Source organism: Phycodurus eques, chromosome 1, assembly GCF_024500275.1.
Source record: "Phycodurus eques isolate BA_2022a chromosome 1, UOR_Pequ_1.1, whole genome shotgun sequence".
Taxonomy (NCBI): domain Eukaryota; kingdom Metazoa; phylum Chordata; class Actinopteri; order Syngnathiformes; family Syngnathidae; genus Phycodurus; species Phycodurus eques.
This window is the reverse complement of record NC_084525.1, coordinates 12650850-12673927: the sequence shown is the minus strand read 5'-3', so window position 1 is coordinate 12673927 and position 23078 is coordinate 12650850. Positions and strand designations below refer to the sequence as shown.

The 23078-nt window shown below is 43.5% G+C and overlaps 1 protein-coding gene across 1 annotated transcript; it reads right to left on the bottom strand.

Annotated features, from left to right (window-relative positions):
• Positions 1-445: 445 nt before the first annotated feature.
• On the bottom strand, positions 446-22133 carry prox1a (prospero homeobox 1a). Its single transcript, XM_061677905.1, has 7 exons — positions 21829-22133; positions 19950-20341; positions 18980-19546; positions 17191-18420; positions 14273-14380; positions 7251-7445; positions 446-1782 (listed from the first exon to the last, which is right to left on the bottom strand). Exons 2-7 carry the CDS (start codon positions 20283-20285, stop codon positions 1597-1599), a joined length of 2622 nt encoding a protein of 873 aa, XP_061533889.1. The 5' UTR covers positions 20286-20341; positions 21829-22133; the 3' UTR covers positions 446-1596.
• Between the last annotated feature and the right edge of the window lie 945 nt (positions 22134-23078).

The following is a 23078-nucleotide window of genomic DNA, read 5'->3' as shown; positions in this document are numbered from 1 at the left end:
GTTGGTGGTAAGTGTCATTAGAGGAGATGAAAATGTCATAATGAAGGAGGCTTGCAGAGGCGTGGACACCCAAAAACAGGGACAGAGAGACAGCGCCGGGGAGGATGGTTCGGTATCAAGGGCAGATGGGCCGTGTGTGTACTCACGTGTGAGTTTGAGTGTGTGCGTGCGCGCATGTGCGTGCCCCTGCGTCTTTGTACTGGCTAATCTAGGCGTCAGCAGCTTTTTGAGGCTTTTGTGCTGACAATAATCACATAGCGCTCCTCTTTTCAATTCATCAGCAACAACAAGGAGGGATCACATGTCCTGATGGAGAATACAGCGAGAGAGGACGACACAGTTAAAGTGGTCATCATGTTGCCTGGTTACTGCTTGGTTTGATGGTAAATGCCACAAAATACAACATACTCCACTTTTTTTGTCAATAATTTATTTTCATGTTGCAGTGTGATGAACGACTAAACCAGAGCTCAAATCTGGAGCAAGCCTTAATTAGAATAATTAGCCTCAGAATATTAACAGCAATAATCATTATAAATAAAACAGTATCAGAATGGTCATATTTGTTATCATGTCTAAAAATTCAGCAGTGTAGTTTTAGCTGCTGTTAAAACATGGTACATATGACCGTTTCAGCTTTTTGACCCTCATCAATGCCCAGAGTAGAGAGACACCATTTGATGGGAGACATGAGTGTTAAATACTCACAAATGGGTTTTTATCACTGTAGCCAGTCCTCCCCCATACCAAGGTGGAGGATGTACAGCAATTGTGAAAAAGCCAGGGACCAGCAGAAACAGGAATGATTGTTTTTGTGAATGATCACCTCTCAGTCCAATAAACACTTTTAAACAGCAAATCCACTTTTCACTTTAACAAAAAGAAATGCCCTTAGGTCTTTTGATTGATGAAATATTGAATATAAAATAGAAAGCCAACTCGTATTTCCATAATGTTGATGTTGGAAAAGAACATTAAACAAATGAAGCTGCAAACACACTAATAAATACCATAGGCTTCCTAATGTTAACTTGCCTGAATGCAGCACGAGTTAGATGTGCCATTCTGTCAGAACAAATATCCATCAAGTCTTGCCACACTGAATGACACAAACAGAATGTAAACGTAAAAGGGAAGTTAAAGGTTTGTGGGAATGCTACGGAGCTCTACTAATCAGGAAGTGTGTGTTGGTGTGCATGAGCGTGCATGTGAGAGTGTGCAAGCTTATACATACAAAGGAGGAAAGCAAAAATACAGAAACATCACTTTTTTCCTCATAAATGTCCATGACACTTAAAAACATATACAATAAAAAGATCTTTATATATATATATTATCTTCTTTATTTCTAGTTGGTTCCGTTCACTGTCCGCAAAAGGATGACGAACATGCATGGACGGGCGACGAAGAAGAACATCTTTCAGTGCAACTCTCAGTTGTTTCTTGCGAGCATCAAGAATGTTGTCTTTGTCCATAACAAACTTCTCTTCGCATATCAGGGTCCATCATAAGCGTCAGCGAACAACACTTTCAAATAGCTTTCACGTTTGTCGTGACGTTCCGGAGTAGCTGGCCGGGCTTCTCGCGTCCTCCTTGTCAGTCATGCAGGAGTTCCTGGAGGCAGTTTGGGGACTTGAAGGTTTCCGGGACTTCGCTGTCCAGCTTGCAGATCACCTTGTAGATCGCTTTCTTCCATGACGGGTCAGCGTCTTTGCCGGCCACGATGGCATTGAAGAACTCACGAAGAGTCACCTGGGCCACCTCGAGAAATCGATCAGGCACCTGGAAGACCGAAAAAAAATTTCCAGATCTATCTCTGAACACACTTTCTATTTTAGTAACTGAACTCACATGCATGTGTAAAAAAGCTGAGACACTTCTTGTGTGTGTGTGTGTTCAGGTGGGTGTTTTTCTTCAAGGCCAATTGCAGAGTCCCAGTCAACCTTCTTACATGATGCCCGTGTGTGTGTTGTGTATTCTTAACAAGCAGAATAACACACACCCACATTTTTTTTTTCTACTCCTCTCCCGGGGGCAAGAACATACAAAGACAATAAACAATCTGACAAGCTTGCTCTCCCTTTTCTCCATCTTTTTATGTCTCATTTTTGCATGGTGATGTACACGCACACACACACACGCACGCACGCACAGACACACACACGCATACACGTGCTGACTCCTCCAGACAAGGTGCATGCTCCTAGACACTACAGCAAAGTGTGTAACCCTGTCACACGTGGCAGGACACGCCAAGGTTAGACGCCACCAGAACGGATGGATTGCCCCCACCACACACACACGCACACACACACGCACACACACATGGACGCATGCACACACACGCGTAAATGATTCCCTAGACTCTTGTACAATACATTCAGCCTCTCTCTTTTTTAGCAGGCCCCTGGAGACCACAGTTGTTTCAATGAGGCCCTCTGTCACTGTCCTGCCACAGACACGACTACACACAGGCGCACACAAAATACTATGTCAGATGAATTAAGTACTTAGACATTAAATGCACCTGAGCTAATAATCAGCGTACACCAAGTAGAAGAAAGTTACTGATTAATTTGGTTGGTTGTGTTAATATGCATAATAAGGGGCGCTTCATGCAGTGACGGCTTCATCCTGCCTTCATCCTCATCAAGTGATGCCTATGTTGCGTTCATCATCAATCTCAACGCTGAGGGGAAAGCCATATTAAACGAGTGATGCTTTTTACTGCAAGTACATGCTGAGGAATGTAACCTCTGACATGCTGACTATTGAGATGCACTTTGCTATTGGTCATTATTGTTCTATCATCATGTGTGTGTTTGTGTGCGCGTGTGTGCCAAAAGACAAGCATCTGCTTCCTTTTTCCTCTTCTTCACGGTCTCTGCTGTCAGGACTGGCTTTCGTCATACTCTCCTGTTTTACCATTAGTGTCCAGAAAAATTGTTCTCTTGCTTTGAAATTTCCCATTTCCCCTTTTTCATACATCAACATTACAGAAAGTCGCACAATATAAAGAGATCTAAAGTTTAAAAAAAAAAAATCTGCGTGTTCAAGGAAAATAATGCTCACGTTTGATTGACACTGTCAGAGACATACATATAAGTCATGTCATATAGGGATATACTGGTGAAATAATTTTTTGTTCACTTCTTTTTGCAAAAGAGTGATGAAACTAATTTACAAATACATGCAGTGTATGCACTGCTGAGATTTGTGTGTTTGAAGATCACAGAATACAATATTATTTGGAACTGTTTAATGGTACTTTTTTGAGACACGAAATTAGATCTATTTGGCTGGGGTTTGTGCAAAAACTGATTTTTTTTTTTTGGTTTGTTTTTTCTCCCGGCTTCACAATTGCGTGTTTTCCAATGAAAGACAATGCTCTGGTTTTCAAATTGGTTACACCTCTAAATCTGAACCAGCGTAAACATTCAGTGCTCTTTCATTGTTTGAATAATCAATGTAATAGGACACACCTGAACAACAAAACCCAGCTGTCAGTCACATATTCAAGTACTTTGGCTCACATTAAAAAAATGGCTGTATTCAAAAACAAAAAGTTGTTTATGAGATCCTGATGTAAATACCTGGAAATAACAGCTAAATATTGAGCTTTAGTCAAACTAAATGTTTACATTCTGCAACAAAAAATAAGGAATTGACATTTGTGTTCCAATACTTTTCTAAGGGAGTGTATATTGCGATCATTTTCAACCACAGGTCTGTTGTCATACATCTTTTGTTTTGGTTATTGTTTCCTTGCCAGTGTACCTGTTGTGGCCAGCGGGTGTACATACAGAAATAGTACAAATTGGATGTATAATTCCCGATACTTTTAGAGGGTTTATCAGTTTAATGGTTAATAGATCAATTGTCTCAGCATCACCACAAGGACAGTGGTTAAGTTTGTCTTTGTTCTTAGAGGAAGGGTCTGCGTTCTGAGATTGCTTATGTGTGTGTCAGTGAAGAGGACAATAGCCTGGGTCATCTGACTGAGAGGCAGCAGACCAGTCGTATCACATGACAGCGGCTCAAGGCCACGTCTTTGTTAGCCGGGCCATTGTCAAAGCTGAGGAGACAGCTGCGGAGGGGAATCACTGTGTACGTATACACACACACACACACACACACAGGAAGCTCATACACTAACACAGAAACCGTCCCCTCGTGACTCCTCATGGCTCAGTGACAAAGACGATGCCTTCTTCTTCTTCGTCCCAACTGGAAGACACTTGCACATGCGCGCACATGTACGTACGCATTCTCCAAGCACATCGCTATATTTATAGTGACAGAAACTGGCAGGTGGCTTTGTCTGCAGTGTGGTCGTCTCTCTGTCCAGCAGCACGACAGACTCATTCTTTCATGCTCTTATTCTCATTCTTTATGAAATCTTTGGTTGATTAGCAGCTCATTTGCATCAGTGACTAACTGGGGATTTTTTAACATTGGTTGCCTTAATTAAGTGATTAAAGTAAATAACAAACCAGACAGCCTGTTAATGCTGAGCAAGAGTATTTGTTTAGAGCTGTGGGTATTAGATGAAAAAAATCCTGCTGCTGTTAGAATGGGCAACTGTGATCGGAGCAGGGCCTCTTGGCATGGGAAAGAATAGGGAACAAGACGAGTGAATGGATGAATAAGATGAGAGGAACAACGAAAGAGTAAAGTAACAGTCGAAGGCATGAGAAGTTGAACCTTTCATGTGGCACAGTGCTTATGAAATCTGATAGTCCTGAAATGTGAGCCCCCCACGCCACCTCCAAGGTGTGTATGTGTCTCATTTGAAGTCAAAGGGCAGAATTTGTAAGTCACCACACCCAGTCTTCAAAGGGGGGTCTTTCAGTGCATCACAAATGAATATTTGTGTATGCATGTGTTTTTGTACATGTGGATTTGTGTGTGTGTGTGTGTGTATTTTTTGCCACAAATAAAAGTACTGCAAATTGTAGAAATGTTCTGCTAAAAATATGTAAACACGTGTGCGTGTATTTTTATACTTCTCTGTATCCTGTTTCTGTTGTGTCGTGCAAAGTCCTACCTCTTGAGTCGCATACATTTACCCATTTTGCAAATATTTTACAACTCTTAAAAGGCTTGTGCAAGTTAAGGATGTCATGCCCAGTGCTGCTGGCAGACTTAGTGGAGACTCGTCAGTCTGTACCCAAAAAAAAGTAAAAAAACAAAAAAGAAACATTTCTCTTCCTCTTGGCAGCGGCTAGAAGCTGACACCTTCCCCCGAGTGTCCTGGCAAAGAAAATCCCTCTGTCTCTTTTTGTTTTTTGAAGATGAGACTATTCCCCATTACCTTTCCTTTTCTCTCACCGCCCCCTCCTCACGCCTCCCTCATTAGCCGGCGGCCGAGCTGTAATTAGGACAAAATACTTGCAGAGAAGGGGCGGTGAGCGACGGTTGGGGGTTGGCCGGTGGGGAGGTTGTGTATGGAGGGGATGCAGGAGGAAAGTGCGGTGCACAAGAAAGAAGAGTTTTTTTAAAAAAGGTAAAATGTTGGCGGGGAGAACGAGGTAATTAATGGTGGTGCAACAATTATGCCACCAAACAATCAAACTATAGCAAGGCAATAATTTTAAATGTGGACTGCAAGAATTACATTAAAAGTTAACTGAACTCTGTGATGCTAACTAGATGTCCAAGTTGTTCTAATCAGGCGGCGGACAGGTGAGCTGAGAGGAGACAAGGAGAGAGCTGCTAAAGATGAATGAGGCTGATAACCGATGAGGAGGACAGAGTCAGAAGGACAATGGGGGGAGGGGGATGGAGGGCTGACGAGGGACAAAGCAAGGTGGAACTGTGATGCTAAATTTGGCTAAAAGGAGAAGACTCCTGTGCGCGACGGAGACTTGCTGAATCGGCCGCGGTTCCGGTTTCACGCTTCCAAGCTTGACAAAGAGAAAGAGTCCCTGGCCAGTAATGTTCCCTCAGGGCAGACAAAAGGAAGGAGGCAGGTGAAGGTGGATGCAGACAGGAAAGGCATCAAACATAACGCAGGGAAATTTGGGACACTTTTCATATCCTCAGCAATCTTCTTTGAGGTCTTTGTGGAACTTGTTAAGATAGTTGTGTTAGTTGCACCTTTTTTAAAATAAAGGTCTAATGCTGAACTCATCAGTTTTTAAAAGAGGCTCTTCAAAAATGACCCTTAAGCACCTGAGCCAAGATAATCCACCGACCAGACAGAAGAATCCTCAACACACTCAAACATAAATACTTACCATGTGTGGCAGAAGTCACTTGATTCCAGTTATACAAAATACTAAAAGTGAAGTGTTGTCTCCTCAAGCTTCTTCTCAATAAGTTAAATAAAAGTGTGTGTTTTTCCTTCCGTGCATACTCGCTAATGGATGTCTAAATGCTGCTGATGTTGTGTCAGAGTTTAAAGGCCCTGAGGTCCCCTTAGACTAATATTGGGAGAAGAGAAGTGAGGGGAGAATGTGACTTCTGCAAATCGCTTTGACAAGGACACCCACGCCTTGAGCGGCGTCCTCTTTCGCCTCGTCGAACACACACAAACACACCACGCACACGCTGCAACGTCCACACCTCAGCAGAAAATCGGGAGGTGACTGTTGCGCTCTGAACAGCTGACTTTGAGGGCGTTTGCTGAAGCCAATTTGTGTAAAACATTTGGCCCAATCTACTTTCAGCATTTCGGACCAGATGTCATTCAAAATCACGTACTCTTACCCACATGAATAATTCCACTGTGTAAGGTTGTATTGGGACTGGAAGTATTGGTTCACTCGCCTACGATCTACAGTATGCAGATAGCATGGGTTCAGTTCCCACTCTGTGGCAGTGTTAATGCTTATCTATCTCTGTATGTGCCCTGTGGTTGACTAGCAACCAGTTTGCCCAAAATAGCTGGACTAGGCTTCAGTTTACATTGACTCCGAAGCGCTTCAGGAAATGGATGGATGGATTGGGACTGGTGGAGCGTTGAGGAAGACCCCAGCTACTTCAATCATCTTTGATCGGATGTATTTTATAATGTATAGAATCTCAAGCGTACTTCTTATTAAAACAGAATGTAAATACATAAATAAAGTTTTATAAAGTGCAATGACTGTACATTGGGACAAGCCAAGTCACAACAACAACAGTAGCTGTACTTTTGAATGTGTGACTTTAAGAGGCGCTGCGTCGTGAGTGACCTTTTTTTCTTACAATGCTTAGAAGAGCCGACATAGTGACAGACAGTTATGTGTCAATGAACCTTTGCTTACCTCAAAGTCATTGGCTTTGTTGTAGTGCATGTTGAGCGCCCGGAAGATTTCAGCGTCGCGGCCGACCGCTAGATCCTCGACAGCAGTCACACCCTCGTTGATGGCCTGCCGGGCATACTTCTCCATCTGGATGTAGTAGAACTCTCTGAAATTGCTGAACCACTTGATCAGCTGGGAGGTGATGCAGCGGTTGAACTGCAAAAGTGGAGAGGAAAGGTCAGAAAGGTCCAGTGAAAGTCATCCGGTGCTCAGAGGGAGCGAAAGCAACATTGTGACACTGAACAGTAATTGGTTGACTTAAAGTGTGTAAAAAATACACATTGGTGTGTATGAAACATGGAAACACATTGACAGCCTAATGAATGTGTGTTTGTGTGTGGTTATGTGTGTGTGCTTGTGCATGTATATGTTGCAAGGCGGAAAAACAGCTTTGACATGGAGATTAAGCTTGGTATGGTTACTTACAAGACACCTTTGCGTGGGGAGGGCATGCAGGGATTGCTTAGGTCGGAGGTGTAGCAAGCGATAGCAAAGGGAAAGAGATTTGGTTGCACCTTTACCTAGGTGTTGGTTACACAAATCACGGGAGGGGAAACTGTGTGCATGTGTGTGTGTGGGTGTGTGGGTGTGTGTGGGTGTGAGTGTGGGTGTGTGTGACAAAAAGGATGCACTAGCTTTGTAATGTGTATTCATCAAATACTATGCTGCAAAAATAGATAAATCAATAATTATGATGTTTTTTGCTGCAGTACCATAGTTGGCCACTTGAGCCGTGAGATCAGGAGTACATCCATCCATCCATCCATTTTCTTTACCGGTTATCCTCACTAGGGTCACGGGCTGCTGGAGCCAATCCCAGCTATCTTTGGGCAGGTGGCGGGGTACACCATGAACCGGTCGCCAGCCAATCGCAGGGCACAGAGAAACAAACAGCCATTCACACTCACATTCACGCCTACGGGCAATTTAGAGTCTTCAATTAACCTACCATACATGTTTTTGGGCTGTGGGAGGAAACCGGAGTGCCCGGAGAAAACCCACCCAGGCACGGGGAGAACATACAAACTCCACACAGGCTGGGTCGGGATTTGAACCTCGGTCCCCAGAACTGTGAGGCAGATGTGCTAACCAGTCTGCCACCATACATTGGAACTTAAAAAGTTTAATTCATTCCATGACCAAGTTTGCAGTGCAAGTTACTTGTACAGTGGAGTCCCGCATTCTTGCCGTTCAGCATTTGCGGATTAACCTATTTGTGGATTTTTCGGGGCAACCTATCCCCCATTATGTGTGGAAACTCCATCTTATTTATGACATTTTTTCCCCGTGCCCCCATTTATTCATGTTTTTTTACTCAATCACATGCTTATTCACATTTTTTTCAGAAAAAATAAATCTTCATGGCAATTATAATGAGCATCAATTATTGAGAGATTTTTCGACATTTGCTGATGGCCTGGACCCTATCCCCCATGAATAGCAGTGCTCAGCTGTTATTCAAATCAACATTTCACAGTGAAATTAATTGAAATGCCATTAATCAATTACAGTAAAAATAAATAAATAAATAAATACATTGCAGCCATTATTTTTTTTAATGTTTAAAATAAAAAAAAGCATTCTGTTGTACAAAAACAGAATAAAACCTAAGAAAACAGAATGTATGAGATTTAACTGGTTTTAATTTTGTATAACTACTGTACAGCATAACTCTGCACCCGAGCTGTGTGACTTTGAAGAGCACTGCCAAAAAGTGACCAGTTGGGGTACTTGTAATTCAATGCACTACTGTAGTCAAACATTCCAGCCACACACAATGTGGAACACCAATATCCCCCCTTCACCCACTCAAATTTAGCTCTTCCTGATAGCTGCTCTCCGCAGGACACGAGAGGCGACAAATCGCTGAGCGTGAGGCATGCCACTTTGTGTTTACAACCAAAAGAGGGAAATGGAGCAGCATCAGAGAAAAGTGTCAAGTGACGCTTGCACCCCCACCCCTGACGCCCTTCCCACATGCATGCCAGAAAGCCAAACTTTAAGAACCGCATGCGCTGCACCTTGGCACATTTTGGGAGATGACTATTTGAATGTGGACAATAAACATAAATGGTCTCTGTCGGCTCTGTTAAATTTTTTTTGTTACAGTATTGAATCGATACACCAATATCAGATACGGGCACTGTCGTTGGCTAATGTCCAAGTATGTGCACTTTAATGCACTTAACGAAGCTTAACATTGTTATCTTTGGACAAACGTAGTTGCTGCGCTATTTGCTGTGAAAAGCTGAGCAAAACACAAGTTGGAGACTCGTGACCCGGTCATTATTCTGTAAATGCAATCTCATGTGAAAATACATTTGAACACATTGAAGCATTTAACGTTTTGAGTTAAACTGTGAAAAGATACATAAATCTATCTGCTTCATGATAAATGGCCCTTTATTTGTACAGTGCTTTCCTACCTTCAAGGTACACAAAGCGCATTAACACTGTCGCCTCATTCACCTGCTGACTGATGGAGCATGAGGAGCAACTGGGGTTTCAGTATCTTGCTGAACGATACTTGGGAATGTTCAAAAAGGCTGAGGATCAAACCCACAACTTTTGGGTTGAAAGAAGACCACTCGTCAAGGTGAGCTGTGCTGCCCCATAAATGTCCTTTGTGTTGTGTTCATGTCTCCATTGATGCCTTAACATGGACTCCTGAGAGCTGTTAGTGAAAGACAGCACAACTTTGCTGTCAGGGTTCAATTTTAGAGCCTGTCATATACTGCCCTGCAGTTCCATTATTGGAGCCGGGAGGGCGCTTTGTGCCCCCCCTCTGTATTCAGCACCTGTCTTCAATCAGCCTCATCACCACCGGTGTATATAAGCCTGCCTGTTCCCGGAAATCCTTGTCTAAGTATTGCAGCCTCTCCTAGCGGTACCACGGCCCACCGTAAGTCAAGTAAGCTATACTGTTCCTTGCTTCCCTTTTTAACTCTTGTGTCTCCTCGTTCCCAATGCTCCCCTGTTTTCCTGACCCACGTCATTCCTGCCACCAAGCCAGCCGCCTGTTCTGTCCACTGCCTGCCACCTGTCCACAGCGTCGTCTGCCAACACACTCAGGACCACCTCCATAACCTTTCCTCAATAAACTGTTAATTTTACATCTGCCTTCGCCTGCTCTTGGGTCCAGCTACTCCCCACACGTGACAGAGCTCTTGCGTTTCTCTTCGAATTTGCTGCCCCTTAGTTCCATCTTGAGAAAAGATGATATATCCTTCAATTTCAATGTTGATGACGTTCAGATTTACAATACAATGTCCCACCAAAGAAGAAAAATGTTTTCTCAAAATTATTATCTTGAAGACATTAAAGCCTGGATGGACTTGAACTTTTTAAATTTCAGAAAAGAAAACAGAAGTGATGACGATTTACACCAGTGGATCTTGATACCCCCCGCCCCCTTCTGTTGACTTGGGCACCTTGTGAGGCGAATTTGGGTTGTAAATTGGAACCTGACTTAAATTGGATTGTCAAATTGATGCAGTAGTTACATAAGACCGCATTTTTTACCTTAAGCAACTGGTAGAGGAAAATAAATTTTTTTTGCACAGCAACACTTTGAAATAGTAATCCATGCATCACATCTCGGCTGGATTACTGGAATGCACTTTACTTTGGAGTCAGCCAGTCTTACCTTAAAAATTTCAAGTTTGTTCACAATGCTGCTGCTCACCTCTTAACTTGCTTTCAACTCAGCATGAGACTGCCCTTGGTTCTAGTTTTTTATTTTTTTTTTCATTAACTTTTTCACTGTTTACAAATGTTTTATGATTGCTTGGTTTTGTTTTATTTGTATTAATGTACAGCACTTTGTTTCAGCTGTTGTGGTGTTTAAAGTGTTTTATAAAAACATTGAGCTGAGTGACGTTGCGTAAAATACGTACCTTGTGCTGAATCTGTATGAAAAAAACAATTTGACAAAATTACTTTTTTATTGGCCTGCATAATACATTCACTTATCTTAGGTGTAATTATCAATAGTTAAAATGTATCCTTAACACCAATAAGATAATTTCTACATGGTTTTCCTCCTTCACTTACAAATATATTTTGATTTATTGTAAATGTTTCATCCACTACATCGTTCATCGCATAACCAATGTATCACTTCACTATCATTACTGTGAAATAAAATGGTAATATGCCCAACCCTTGAGGTTGTTTAGATTCTTAATTAGCTTGAGTAAAAACACATTTTGTCATCTTGATTGTTTAAATAATTGGTAATGGAGCTGATGCTGGTTCACATCCTAATCTTGTTAAATTGGCTGTGTAACTCCAATTATCAGGAAGGAAAAGAGGCGGGCAGGACGCAAACTGATTCCCAATGAAACAAAATCAGCCAGCCTCTTAAGGAAGAGAGTCCAGCGTCATGGGACAGACTGTATGCGTGCTCATAAACCTCCTGATAGGAAACTTGGGTGTGAGATGAAGAGTGTCAAATTAATCCACATCCCCTCCAGTCTTAACAAGGCCTTAATTGCTCTCGCATACTCTCTCAAGACAGGATGGCGACAACCTTGAAGTCTTCATGCTCATATGTGAGTGTCTCCTCAGAAGGAGAGGGATATTAGCGTTGTTTGCTGTGTGTGTGTGTCTGTGTATGTGTGTGTGTTTGCGCACACAGTATGTGAGACTAAAACAGCCGTGCGCTCCAACCCACTTCCCACAGCATGCTCGGCCGTGAGTCTCATCTTTAAGAACTGCTTTCCCAGAGACAAGTCCATTCAAGTCCAATTAGTGTGAGCCATTCAGGGTCCTAATTCCCTTACAGTGAATCTGCCTGATCCTCCGCACACATGCTACTTATTGTTCCCTCAGAGGGAGGGGCGGGATGGCAACGAAAGCGCGAGCGAGACACTGACCCGGATTTTGAAAATATTATAATGAGGGCGATGAATGCAATGGGACAATGAAACAACACATAATAAAGTAAAAGGACAGCCTGGCTCATCACAAATAGGATTAGCTGTGGTTCAATTTATATTAAGCGAAGTAATATCCTCCCATAGATACATATGACAGATTAACGTGGATTATCTGTCAATTAAAACCAAATGTAACAATGAATCATTATTTGCATAAAATGTTAATATACAGTAAAAGACGCTTTTCTTAAAGGAAGACAAGGCCAAATAAATTTTTTTAAATGTAGTTTTTGCTCGTCAATCGTTGAAATTACTAAAACGGACTAAGGCTGGGAAAACATCCATCCCATCGACCGAAGTTTGTTGACATGAAGATATATGTCACACACACGCATAATTAAAATACCAGCCTGCAGGTTAATTCATCATGTAAATCTGTTCCTTTTCAAAATACGAGATGATATTGAAAGTAAACCTATTACGGACAATAGCATTGATAATGTAATATAAAATGAGCTTCTTGTGACATTGAACTCACCCGACACCTCATTAGGTACATTTGCAAAAATCCAATGACACCCAGCACAAGAGCCCTCTTGTGATAGACACAGTGAGAGTTAATTTCAGAATCAGAATCAGAATCAGAATCATCTTTATTTGCCAAGTATGTCCAAAACACACAAGGAATTTGTCTCCGGTAGTTGGAGCAACAACATATTTATTATTGTGGTTGTAGCTTGCAGTAGTGCATCTAGGACTATACTGCATCATAACCATGAAACATTTTGTGAAATTAATATTTCCCTTACAGTATCAAAACTGAACGTTATAGTCTCTGTAAAGGCATTATTTTCCATACGGTTATTACATTAAGTCTCACTTCTATGTGTGCAGGATAGTCTAATGTTGTGGCCAATGAATGTATTTTATCAGTTGTCAATTATTTTGTGATGTGTGTGATAGCACATTTCCAGTACATGTGTGTGTTTATAGTTAATGGGCCATCAGTCTCAGTCGCACACACACAAGCAGCAGGTGAGCTTAGTAACCTTGTGTTTGCCTAGCAACCCCATGTCCCGGCGACCCTTGTTACCATGGCAGCCAACGAGGATGTGGCACTGCCTGAAGGAAGTGGTCATGGCAGATATGAGCCACAGGGCAGCTGCTGTGTGTGTGTGTGTGTGTGTGTGTGTGCTTGCGTGCGCGCACATGCACACTAATTTGAATGCGACGTCCCGGATCAACGAAGGAGCCGTATGCTCTTTTTGCAACAAAACACATCGCAGCCTGTAAACACAAAACAATCAGCGGCTTTGTTTTAAAGCTGCCGTTGTTGTAATTTGTTTATGCCCGCCCTCCCCAGTGCACTCCCGCTGTCATTTTCTCAGAACCATCCACCCCCACTACACACACACCTTCCATCTGTGTTTCTGTCAGTTGAACTTAACTTTAGTTAATACACACCTTTTTCTTCTTCTTCTATTATTATTATTACTATTCATATTTCACAATTTTTTAGACTTATTGGGCTAATCTGTGATCCTTTGGTGCCATATCTAATTAAATGTGTGTTGATATGACAATTAAAGTTCTTGAATCCTTGAATTAATTTTGGATGATTGGATGTTTTATACTTGCCTTAAAAATAATTGAGCTGAAAGTGAAAGCCGTGTGCGTGTTTCGAAGGACAAGATAAGAGGTTGAGGTCAGCATGGGGGAGGATGAAGCAGTTTGGTACGCCCCCACCACCACCACATACACCCACCATTGCCCGATGAAGGCCGATTAAGGCCAAAAACTCTTAATTGTGCTCCAAAGATGTGACAGACTGGAGTACCCATCTGCATCATGCATGCGTTCGCACAAATGCTCACAGTATGAAATAAATAAACCAAATACACACACATACACTAACGGGCTACAAAATGCATGATGGGTAATTTGGCATCACATTCCCGCACACCTGACCTCCTCTGCAGCTAAAGCCTGCAGCCTTTTTATTTGTAATTGTTTTTTTTATTTTTATTTTTTTTATTTGCTTACAAGTTCCAGAGAGGCAAGCTCGAGTGAACAAAACGGTGTAAAAGAAACACAAAGGCTCACCTTGACATCAGAGAAGAAGATTTTAAGCATGTTGGAGGAAGGATAGCGAGTGTAGAAGAACATGAGCTTGGCCTTCTTCAGGTGGTTGGGGGACAAACCCTCTTGGGTCTGGAGAGAATAGTTAAAGTGCCAACAAGCAGTGATTCACTGATGAGGGTATGCTGCACCACAAGCATTATTTAATATATACAGCTCTAGAAAAAAATAAAGATACCACGGCAGATTAAACAAACAAAAGAAAAATAAGAAGACTTCAAAATCTTGGATGGACTTTGGAGCCAATGCTGCATTCTAGGCTTGAGTCGCTATCATAAAGTTGTTTACAGAAAATTATATAGACGCTCGAGTTTCTTTCCATCTTAATGAAAGTCTGTTGGCATTGACTCATAAATTGGTAGTGGTCTCTTTTTTTCCCAGAGATGTGTATATGTTATATTATTATAATTATTATAGCTATTCTAATTAATTTGCACCAAATGACAAAACTACTGAACTGATTTACCTAGTGGAGATCTGGCTCTCCTGTAGTAAAAACTGTACACTCTGATAACATGTTGCTTTGGATGGTGCATCACAATATCACAGACTAGAACATTTGCAAATAAAAGTGTTTTAATAAATAATTGGAAAGCAATGTGACCTATAAACTGTATAATTCAAGTAAAAAAGAACACGATATTTGGGGGGAAAAAAATTTACTTGTTGTATCATAATGCTCCCTTAAAATGCATGACAGGGGAAAAAAATATATTTAAAATGCACACAGCCATCGTCTTGCAATCCCACAGTCATTCCTGGATATCATCCGCTCTGCACCACTGTGTAAAAACCAGAAAAATAAAAATTGTAGAGACCTTGGTTGCGGTGTGATGGTCTGTGTGTGCCTTTTTGTGTGTTCATGTAATACATGTAAGTGCGACAGCTGTGCCCCACCACTCTGCCATTTTGCCACCACATTAACAGCCCTATAATCTATCAGTGGAGATGAGGCAATCAATGTAACCCCCTGCAAGGTCAATTAGCATGCATGCGCGCGCACACACACACACAAACCCCAGGGGCCCAATATGGCCGCAAATAGGAGAAAGAAGATAGTGAAGTGTAACGAAAGAAGAGAAAGCAGACATTTGTCTTTTTCGTCCTGCGATTTACTTCACTTCAATTGGCTCCATTTGGTTAGCTTTTTGCGCTTTATCACAAATAAGTCCGAACACTTTGTGAAACTGGAGGTGAGTCGTGCTCAGTCATCCATCATTCATTCAGCCGCAGATACGCTAGCTAACATCCAGTGACACCATTACCTGTTTAACATCCATGCCAAGCTGTCACTGTGGGGTGAGGCGTACATTGGATCATACATATGTGTCTTTGATGCGTGTTTTGATGTAACAGTGAACAAATACGTACTAACAGTGTGATGAAGTCTTGTGTTGAAATGTGTGTGTGCAAAGGTAACTGAGAGCTAGGGAATAAACTAGGCAACTGAAGCTACTTCCTCCTCTCCATTGTCTCTTTATTGTGTGTTGATCCTGATGTGTGTGTTTTGCGAAGGACTCACTGCATCAGCTGTAACATGACCTTGCAGCCAGGTGTGTGTGGGGGTGGTGGCAAGTTTAGGAGGAAAGAGTTGGGGGGGGGGGGCAAATTCATAAATGAATGGAGTACATCTGCTCAGCTCTGCACGAAGGATTATCGATACACAGACCGCAGTTTTTGTGTGTGTATTTGTGTGAACACGTCATCCAAATGATCACTTTGACTTGAAGCTAATGACCCTTGTCAAAGTTTATCCTTCTGTTTCATTTTAAATTGTAAGAATGAGATTATGGAGGTTAATTTTGCGCTCCATCTTTTATCTTACTTTTCGCATGACATTTTACCAATGTGTATCTCGAGTTGGTGGCACTTTCTGAAAAGTGTCGAGACTTGTCTTTTTGTTGTTTTTTTCACTAGAAAAACTGAGTTGATGCAAATCAGAATCTTTGAAAAACTAATGATTTCAATGATTACTTTTCCTCTCTGAATGATTGTAAAATCATTTTGGAACTGCACAAACAGCAGGATCAAGAGGTTTAACAAATATTCATTTTTTTTAAATTGAAGCAATATCTAAATTAGCTTTGAAGCGCCACTGAGATCAAATCATTGTAACTGCAAGGAATTCCTGTTTGTAAGGTTCAAAGTCTCATTTTCCTCCTCACTTTGTTCTTCAAACCGTGTGCTCGTCCCTGTTTGCACGTGTGTAAATGTGACTGCGGGAAGCCCTCTCCATATAAAAGGTTAGGAATGAAAAGATAAACAGCTACCTGCAAGCACCTGTCCACACGCACGCTCTCAGAAAGGGCGACCATGCATGTGTATGTGTGTAAAAGTGAAAGGCGTGAATGCACACACAGCTGCTGGAGCAAGCGAGTGTAGAGGCCAACGAATCAAAGTGTAGGTAGGAGGAAATCAAGGAGGAAGACGGCGTGCTAAACGTGGACACCTTTTGAAAGCTGGCATCAATGAGGTAGAGCGTCTTTTACTCTCTTTGAAACACGATTAGCTTTGAGCTGTTGTACACAAGGTGTTGACCCAAAGTTCCCCCCCCCCAACCCACTTGCTTTGAGCGTTTATGTACAAAGTCTGTATGATGAAAGCGAGTAAAAGGCACAAGAGCGAGCGTGAGCTGCGCAAACTTAAAAGAAGTTGAGAGAGCAGCGTGCGACCTGTTTAATCTTCCCCGCTCTTGCGAGACCCGACGCACCTCGTTTCATCTTCCCGTCTCGCCACGGAAACAAGAGGGAACCAATTAATGAGGACTAATTGATATTAAAGACTTTGTGCCAGTGGTGTCGGCAGCTGCTATACCCAAGACATCTCACACACTAACACACACACCTTCACGCGTATACATAGTCTTGCAGTGAAAAGGATACAGTGCTGCTTGAGTACGGTGAGATGTCTGACATATCTGCCAGGTCGCCACATTCAGACTTGATGAGAGACAGCGACAAACCTTCGGGCCCGTGTTGACTCGGCGAGCTCTGCCTGTTATGGTGGTGACCGAGATGCCCTCCTCCTAGGGTAGCCATTTTGGTTCTCAGGCTTACAGTTTCACGGGTCATGTCCATGGAATCTGGGGAGGAGTGAACGTGGTGGTGGTCCTTGGGCCTAGGGTTATACCCTGTCCCACCACCGTGTGATTCGAGAGGGTTGTGAAAGGGGTAGCCCATGAGCGGTAGAGGGAAAGGGTGGCGAAAGGATGGAGGGCTGAAACCAAGAGTGGCTGCGAGAGGGGAGGGGTGGAGTGGGGGATGGTGGGAAGGTGGAGGAGGAGGAGGTAGAGCTGGGTTGCCATTCTCTTCGCCTCCGCCGCCGCTGCTGCCACCACTCTTGCGCACCACCAGCGGCAGTGCCTCTGTTTGATCATCGGATGTCGGCACACCGCTTAGCCTTCCGTTCAGACCGTTGAACGAGTCCAATGGGCTCGGCACTATTATGTCGCCGAAGCAGTGCAGCCTCGGATTGGAGGAGTGGTAGATGGAAGTGGGGCTGCCGTCACTGTGAAGATTGAGGGCAAAGGCACCACCGCCAAAACGAGGGTCCGGGGTGAGGGAAGGGAGTGGGCCAAAAGGCAGGGGACCAGAAGAGGATGAGTTGGAAGAAGAGGAAGGGGCAGCTGGCGTGCTGTGGCAGCCGTGATGGTGGCTGATGGCCTGCTTGGGCAATGCGAAGCCTTTAACGACTGTGTCAACAACCTGCGAGACAGCGCAATTGAGCTCCTGCTTCAGTGTCTCCGCTAACTGCCTCCCCCCTTGCCTCTTCATTCTCCTCTCCCCATTCCTCTCTTCATCCTCCTCCTCCAGCCTCCCCACCACATCCTCCTCAATTTCTCGATCCATCAAGGCCTGTTGTCGCAGTAGGGCTCGGGCCCGGTCGAGGAACAAGCCCGGGTCCAGCTCTGAGAGGTCATCATGGCGGCGGCGCCCTCTGTCCCTGTGCCTCTCCTCTAGGCCATCAGAGCGAATACTGTCCTCAGACAGGTTACCGTCCTCGTCCCTCTCGCCGCCTCCATCCAACCTGCCACCCTCGCGGTTCTCCTCCTCCTCGTCTGTCTCAGAATCGTAGATCTGGTAGAACTTCTCTTGGAGTTGGCGCAGTTGCTTCTAAACAGGAAAGAAGCAGAGGGTAATCACCATATTGACTTGAGGTCAAAGGTGGATGACTGGTGACTGGTGGTGACACTGTACATTTGAAAGCAGATTCTTTCTACTGTACAGTTTACTTTGTCAAAACATGCTTGTTACTTTTTTCAACCTCACCAGGTGATGACTCAGCATAAACATGTAAATATAGAGAAGAAAGGTCAACTGCACTTGAGATTTTGATTTATTGTTGATTGACAGATTAAGATCTTGTGGTTTTGCAGAAGAAGAAAAAAACTAGCACAGCAGTGGCATGATTTTGAGAAGCAGGATATTACTCTTCCATAGCCTTATTTAATGAGTTCATAAAAGTGGTTGTGCCAGGATTTCATTTATTAATTGACAGTAAAAATTATTTAGTACTTGCTACTTTTTTACTCAAAATACATTTATTTCATAGTCTTTACATTTTTACTTCTGAAGTATAGGAGTTGAGTCAGTACTTATACTTTCACCAGTATTTGCTCTTGTACTGCAATACAAAGTGTGGGTATTTCTGCCACCTCTGTTGGTGACCCACCTGCATGTCTTCCAGCTGCAGTTTGAGCTGTCGCCTCTCCTCCTGCCGCTGCTGCTGCCTGGAACACACCAGCTGCGTGAAGCCGTGCTGCTGCTGAGGCAGGCGCTGCTTCCTCTTGTTCTCCCGGTACACTTCGCCAGCACTGACCCCTCCTGCCCGCGAACCGGGAGAGCTGAGGAGGGAAGAGGCGCAATCGCTTCGCCTGTGGCCGTGACTATTGCCATCGCCTCTATGCCCGTTATTGTTGTCGCGGTTGCTGTGATCGTCAGTGCTGGGCCGGACCAGCGGGGAGTGACTCATACCGCGGATGATATTTTCCACCCGAGCCCGCTTCGCCTGAAGGTGCTCGTCCGACAGCCTGTCTAAGTCAAATGTGGAGAAGGACAGCGGCTGAGTGTGCGAATTGAGGTTGGAAGGAGGTAGCGGTCGTCCGAATGACGGTGGGGCCGAAGGAAGAGGTCCCGGCGAAAGGCAGTTCGACGGGCTGTCCCGGTCCTGGGAGGAGGAATTGCTGCAAGCATCCTCAGCCTGGATCTCTGAGCCGCCACTGGACAGAGCGCCACTTCCCTGAAAAAGACAACGGACATATGCAATTACGGATTGGCTGATTTCTTGAGGGGAAGAAAAAGTATCTCACTGAAATGAGTACTCCCCTCACATTTTGTAAATTTTATACTGTATCTTTTCATGGGACAACACTTACGAAATGACACTTTACAACAGGGTAAAGTAGTCAGTGTACAGCTTGTATAGTGGTGTAAATGTACTGGTCCCTCACAATAACTCAACACACAGCAGTTAATGTCCAAAATACTGGCAACAAAAGTGAGAACACCCCTGATTGAAAATGTAGAAATTGGGTCCAAATAGGCGTTTTCAGTCCCCGGTGTCGTGACTCAGTGTTACATCTTACTGTATATTGATTTATTTGGGTGCAAAACAAAACAATCCCATGATAATTAACAAGTACCTGGAAGCCGGAGTCACTCGCCCCATTCTTCACCATATTGTTCTTTAGGAGCTGTGAGATGATGGTTGCCCCGGTGAAAGGCATCATGGCATCCTCGTACGAGTTGGCCCTTTTCAGTAACTTTCTCAAAACATTGGATTTCTCCCCAGTACCGTTGCTACCGCTGTGGCCTCGACCAACTAGCGAACAATCTCTGTCCTGATCAGGGCTATGCGATTGGTTCATGCGGTCGAGTAGGATCCCCGTGACACTGCCCGCGGTCCGTTTCACACCGATGTCAACTCGTCGGCGCTTGGTCTGTCTGGTTAGGAGCGCGGCGCTGTCATGATCAGGCATCACGCAGGGCGGCTACACTGACCATTACCAGGCGTCCTCTCAAAGGCACTGCAACTCTGTGGAGGGACACATAGTTGACAGCTATTCATCCATTTTTATACCATTTGTCCTCATTAGGGTTGCAAGTGAGCTGGAGCCTATCTGTGCTAACTTTGGGGGAAATGTGGGGTACACCCTCAACTGTTCACCAGCCATTTGCATGGCAGACATATAGACAAACAACCACTCGCTTGTATTTACACCCATGCACAATTTCGGTCTTTAGTTATCCTAGAATGCATGTTTTTGGAAGGTGGGATATGCTAAGCACATGTTCCACTGTGTTGCCTCACTTGACAGCTAATTAACACTTCATTTATTGTCAGTTAAGTTTCACAATGTATAATGATGATTAACGTCATGAAAGATTTGAAAAAAACAAAAATTGTATGTTAAAAAAAATGTCTTTCCCATTTTGACATACTAGCAGAATTCTCAACACTCACAACAGAGTTCAAAAGCAACCTTCTGTCTCTAACCTGCATGCTTCACAACAGAAATTGCCTGGCAAACATCAGCTATGAAATAAAAGCAAACATATATTTATAAATATATATACATGCACACACATACTGTACAATATGGCATTAAGGGGGAAATAAAAGTGAATTTGGAATGAAAAAGCAAACATCCTGTAAGGATGGGAGATCTTTGCCAAGACGTAACCGTGAGAAAGTGAGAAACTTGCAAAGCAATTTGCGAGTGGATGTCTGTGTGTGTGTGTGTGTGTGTGTGTGTGTGTGTGTGTGTGTGTGTGTCCGACAAACAAGCGAACTCACACACTCTTTGTTTAAACTACTGGCTCGCTTACACTCGTCAATCACTCACTGCACTGCACTTTCTCTCGTTCGCGCGCGCGCGCGCACACACACGCACACTGGTCTTTGTATGTGTGAGGTCCAGGTTGCTCTCTTTTATGCCTTCATCTAAATGGCAAAAAAATAAACTAAACATGTTCATGGCTTTGAAAGCATATGCGAAACTGCAGATGTGTCAGCTTGCATATTCACCAGGAGTAATTTAGAAGTGTGTGGTATAGAACACGTTTTAGAATTTGAGACAAAAATCTCATTCATGTCATATTCATGCACTAAAAGGTGACATTACTTTAGGGTAAGTTTGAGTGAAAGTCTTGTTCGTTTTAGTCAGGAACTTTACCCTTAATTAGCTTGACAAAACAATGTATTTAAATAATTAAAAAAAAATGATTAAAAAGTTCTAAAGGTCGTCTAGCCGCACCAAGCTACCGACTCAGACATTTAATTTCGAACTTACAACAAACCGAATGTTCCATTCCACTCGCAGGACGCAGCGCACGAGCAACATGCCAGCAAAAATAGTTTGAAATATTTTCCAAATTTAAACGTAACCCCGTGAAGTTGGCCACCCAAATATAAACCACTCTAAGCACGCCTGGACACTTCACAAACGCACACATAGTCGTGCTGAGGGCGATCTGGCATGTCAGTCAATCAGATTGATCGCGGCGCAAGTTTGTACTCACTTGGTCTTCCTTGGAGTGGGTTCGGCCCAGAAAAGAGAGAGAGCCTCGCGAGACGGATCCGCCGCCGCCGTGTAAGTCGGAGCCGTTACTTGACTGCGCCGAAGCGGGGATGAGAGTGTGGCGTCCAAGGCGGACCGGTTAAGGCGCACGTGAGAGGGCACAGCTTGAAAGAGAGAGAGAGTGTGTGTGAGAAGCAGAGTGCGCTTGCCTCCTCAAAGGATGACCGATGTTGGGGGTACCGCGCGCGCACCGGCCGGTCTTCCACTTTCCACACTCGAGTCGTCTGAGCGACAGACTACAAGACACCACGCAAGAACCTCGGAGAAGAGCGAGGAAGGGAAGCCAAGACGCTGCGTCACGCGAGGTAACGCCCCCACCTGACCAATAAGGAAGAAGAACCGGGACCGCCGCTTTTTATTTAAGAGGAGCCCGGGAGCGCACAAGCGGAGGACGACGATGATGAGGGTAAACCAGAAAGGTTGCCTGGTCCGTTAGAGGAAAAGCGCCCAAAATCTCAAGGAAAAGACCGACTGTATGTGATACTGTATACGCTTACTTGAAAAGTCATTGTATGGGTTATATTATTTTCTTCCAATTACAATAATTTCAATTGATTTCACAAGAAAAGTAATTCAGCTCCTCACTCTATGTGCTTTTTTGCAGTTGTGAACACGCGCTGCAGCTCACCCAGTTCTAATAAACGCATGATTTAAATTAAATTGTGTCAGCTTCCTCACTTAAATGGAAAAGCGTCTATTAAGACGCACATAGGCGTAACAGTCGCGACGTAACAAAATGTGTAAAAACGTACGAAAATTGGCGGCGACAATACATTGGCAATGGAATTTATTTATTGTCCCCATAATAAAACATTTACAAATATTAGGCGCATCTTGTTTGCCGTGTGACTCTTCTGAGTGAAATACATTTCTCGAAAAAAAAAATGCAGGAGCCATGGACGCATTTTACAGGATACAAAATAAGTCATTATAAGTGTCACATTGTAAACCATTGGAGAAAAGAAGAAGAAAAGTGTTACATTTTGGTTTTTGGGGAGAGGAAAAGGTGCCAAGTGGTGAAACTACACTGTAGGCTACTCTCGAAAATCTGCCCTTGAATACAACTAGGCCCGTCCCTTTTTTTTTTTTTTTTTTTGTATCATCACAATAAAATTTGGCAAATCTGTTCGCTTTTCACTGCGGTTTTGTCCAGAGGAATGTCCACGTTAAACATGACTGTCCTGGGAGACC

Coding starts and splice junctions, on each gene's coding strand:
- prox1a (XM_061677905.1), bottom strand. CDS start 20,285: ATGCCTGATCATGACAGCGCCGCGCTCCTAACCAGACAGACCAAGCGC. Junction 14,381..17,190: donor CACCGTACTCAAGCAGCACT/GTATCCTTTTCA, acceptor TATTCTCTCCAG/ACCCAAGAGGGTTTGTCCCC. Junction 1,783..7,250: donor ACAAAGCCAATGACTTTGAG/GTAAGCAAAGGT, acceptor TCGGTCTTCCAG/GTGCCTGATCGATTTCTCGA.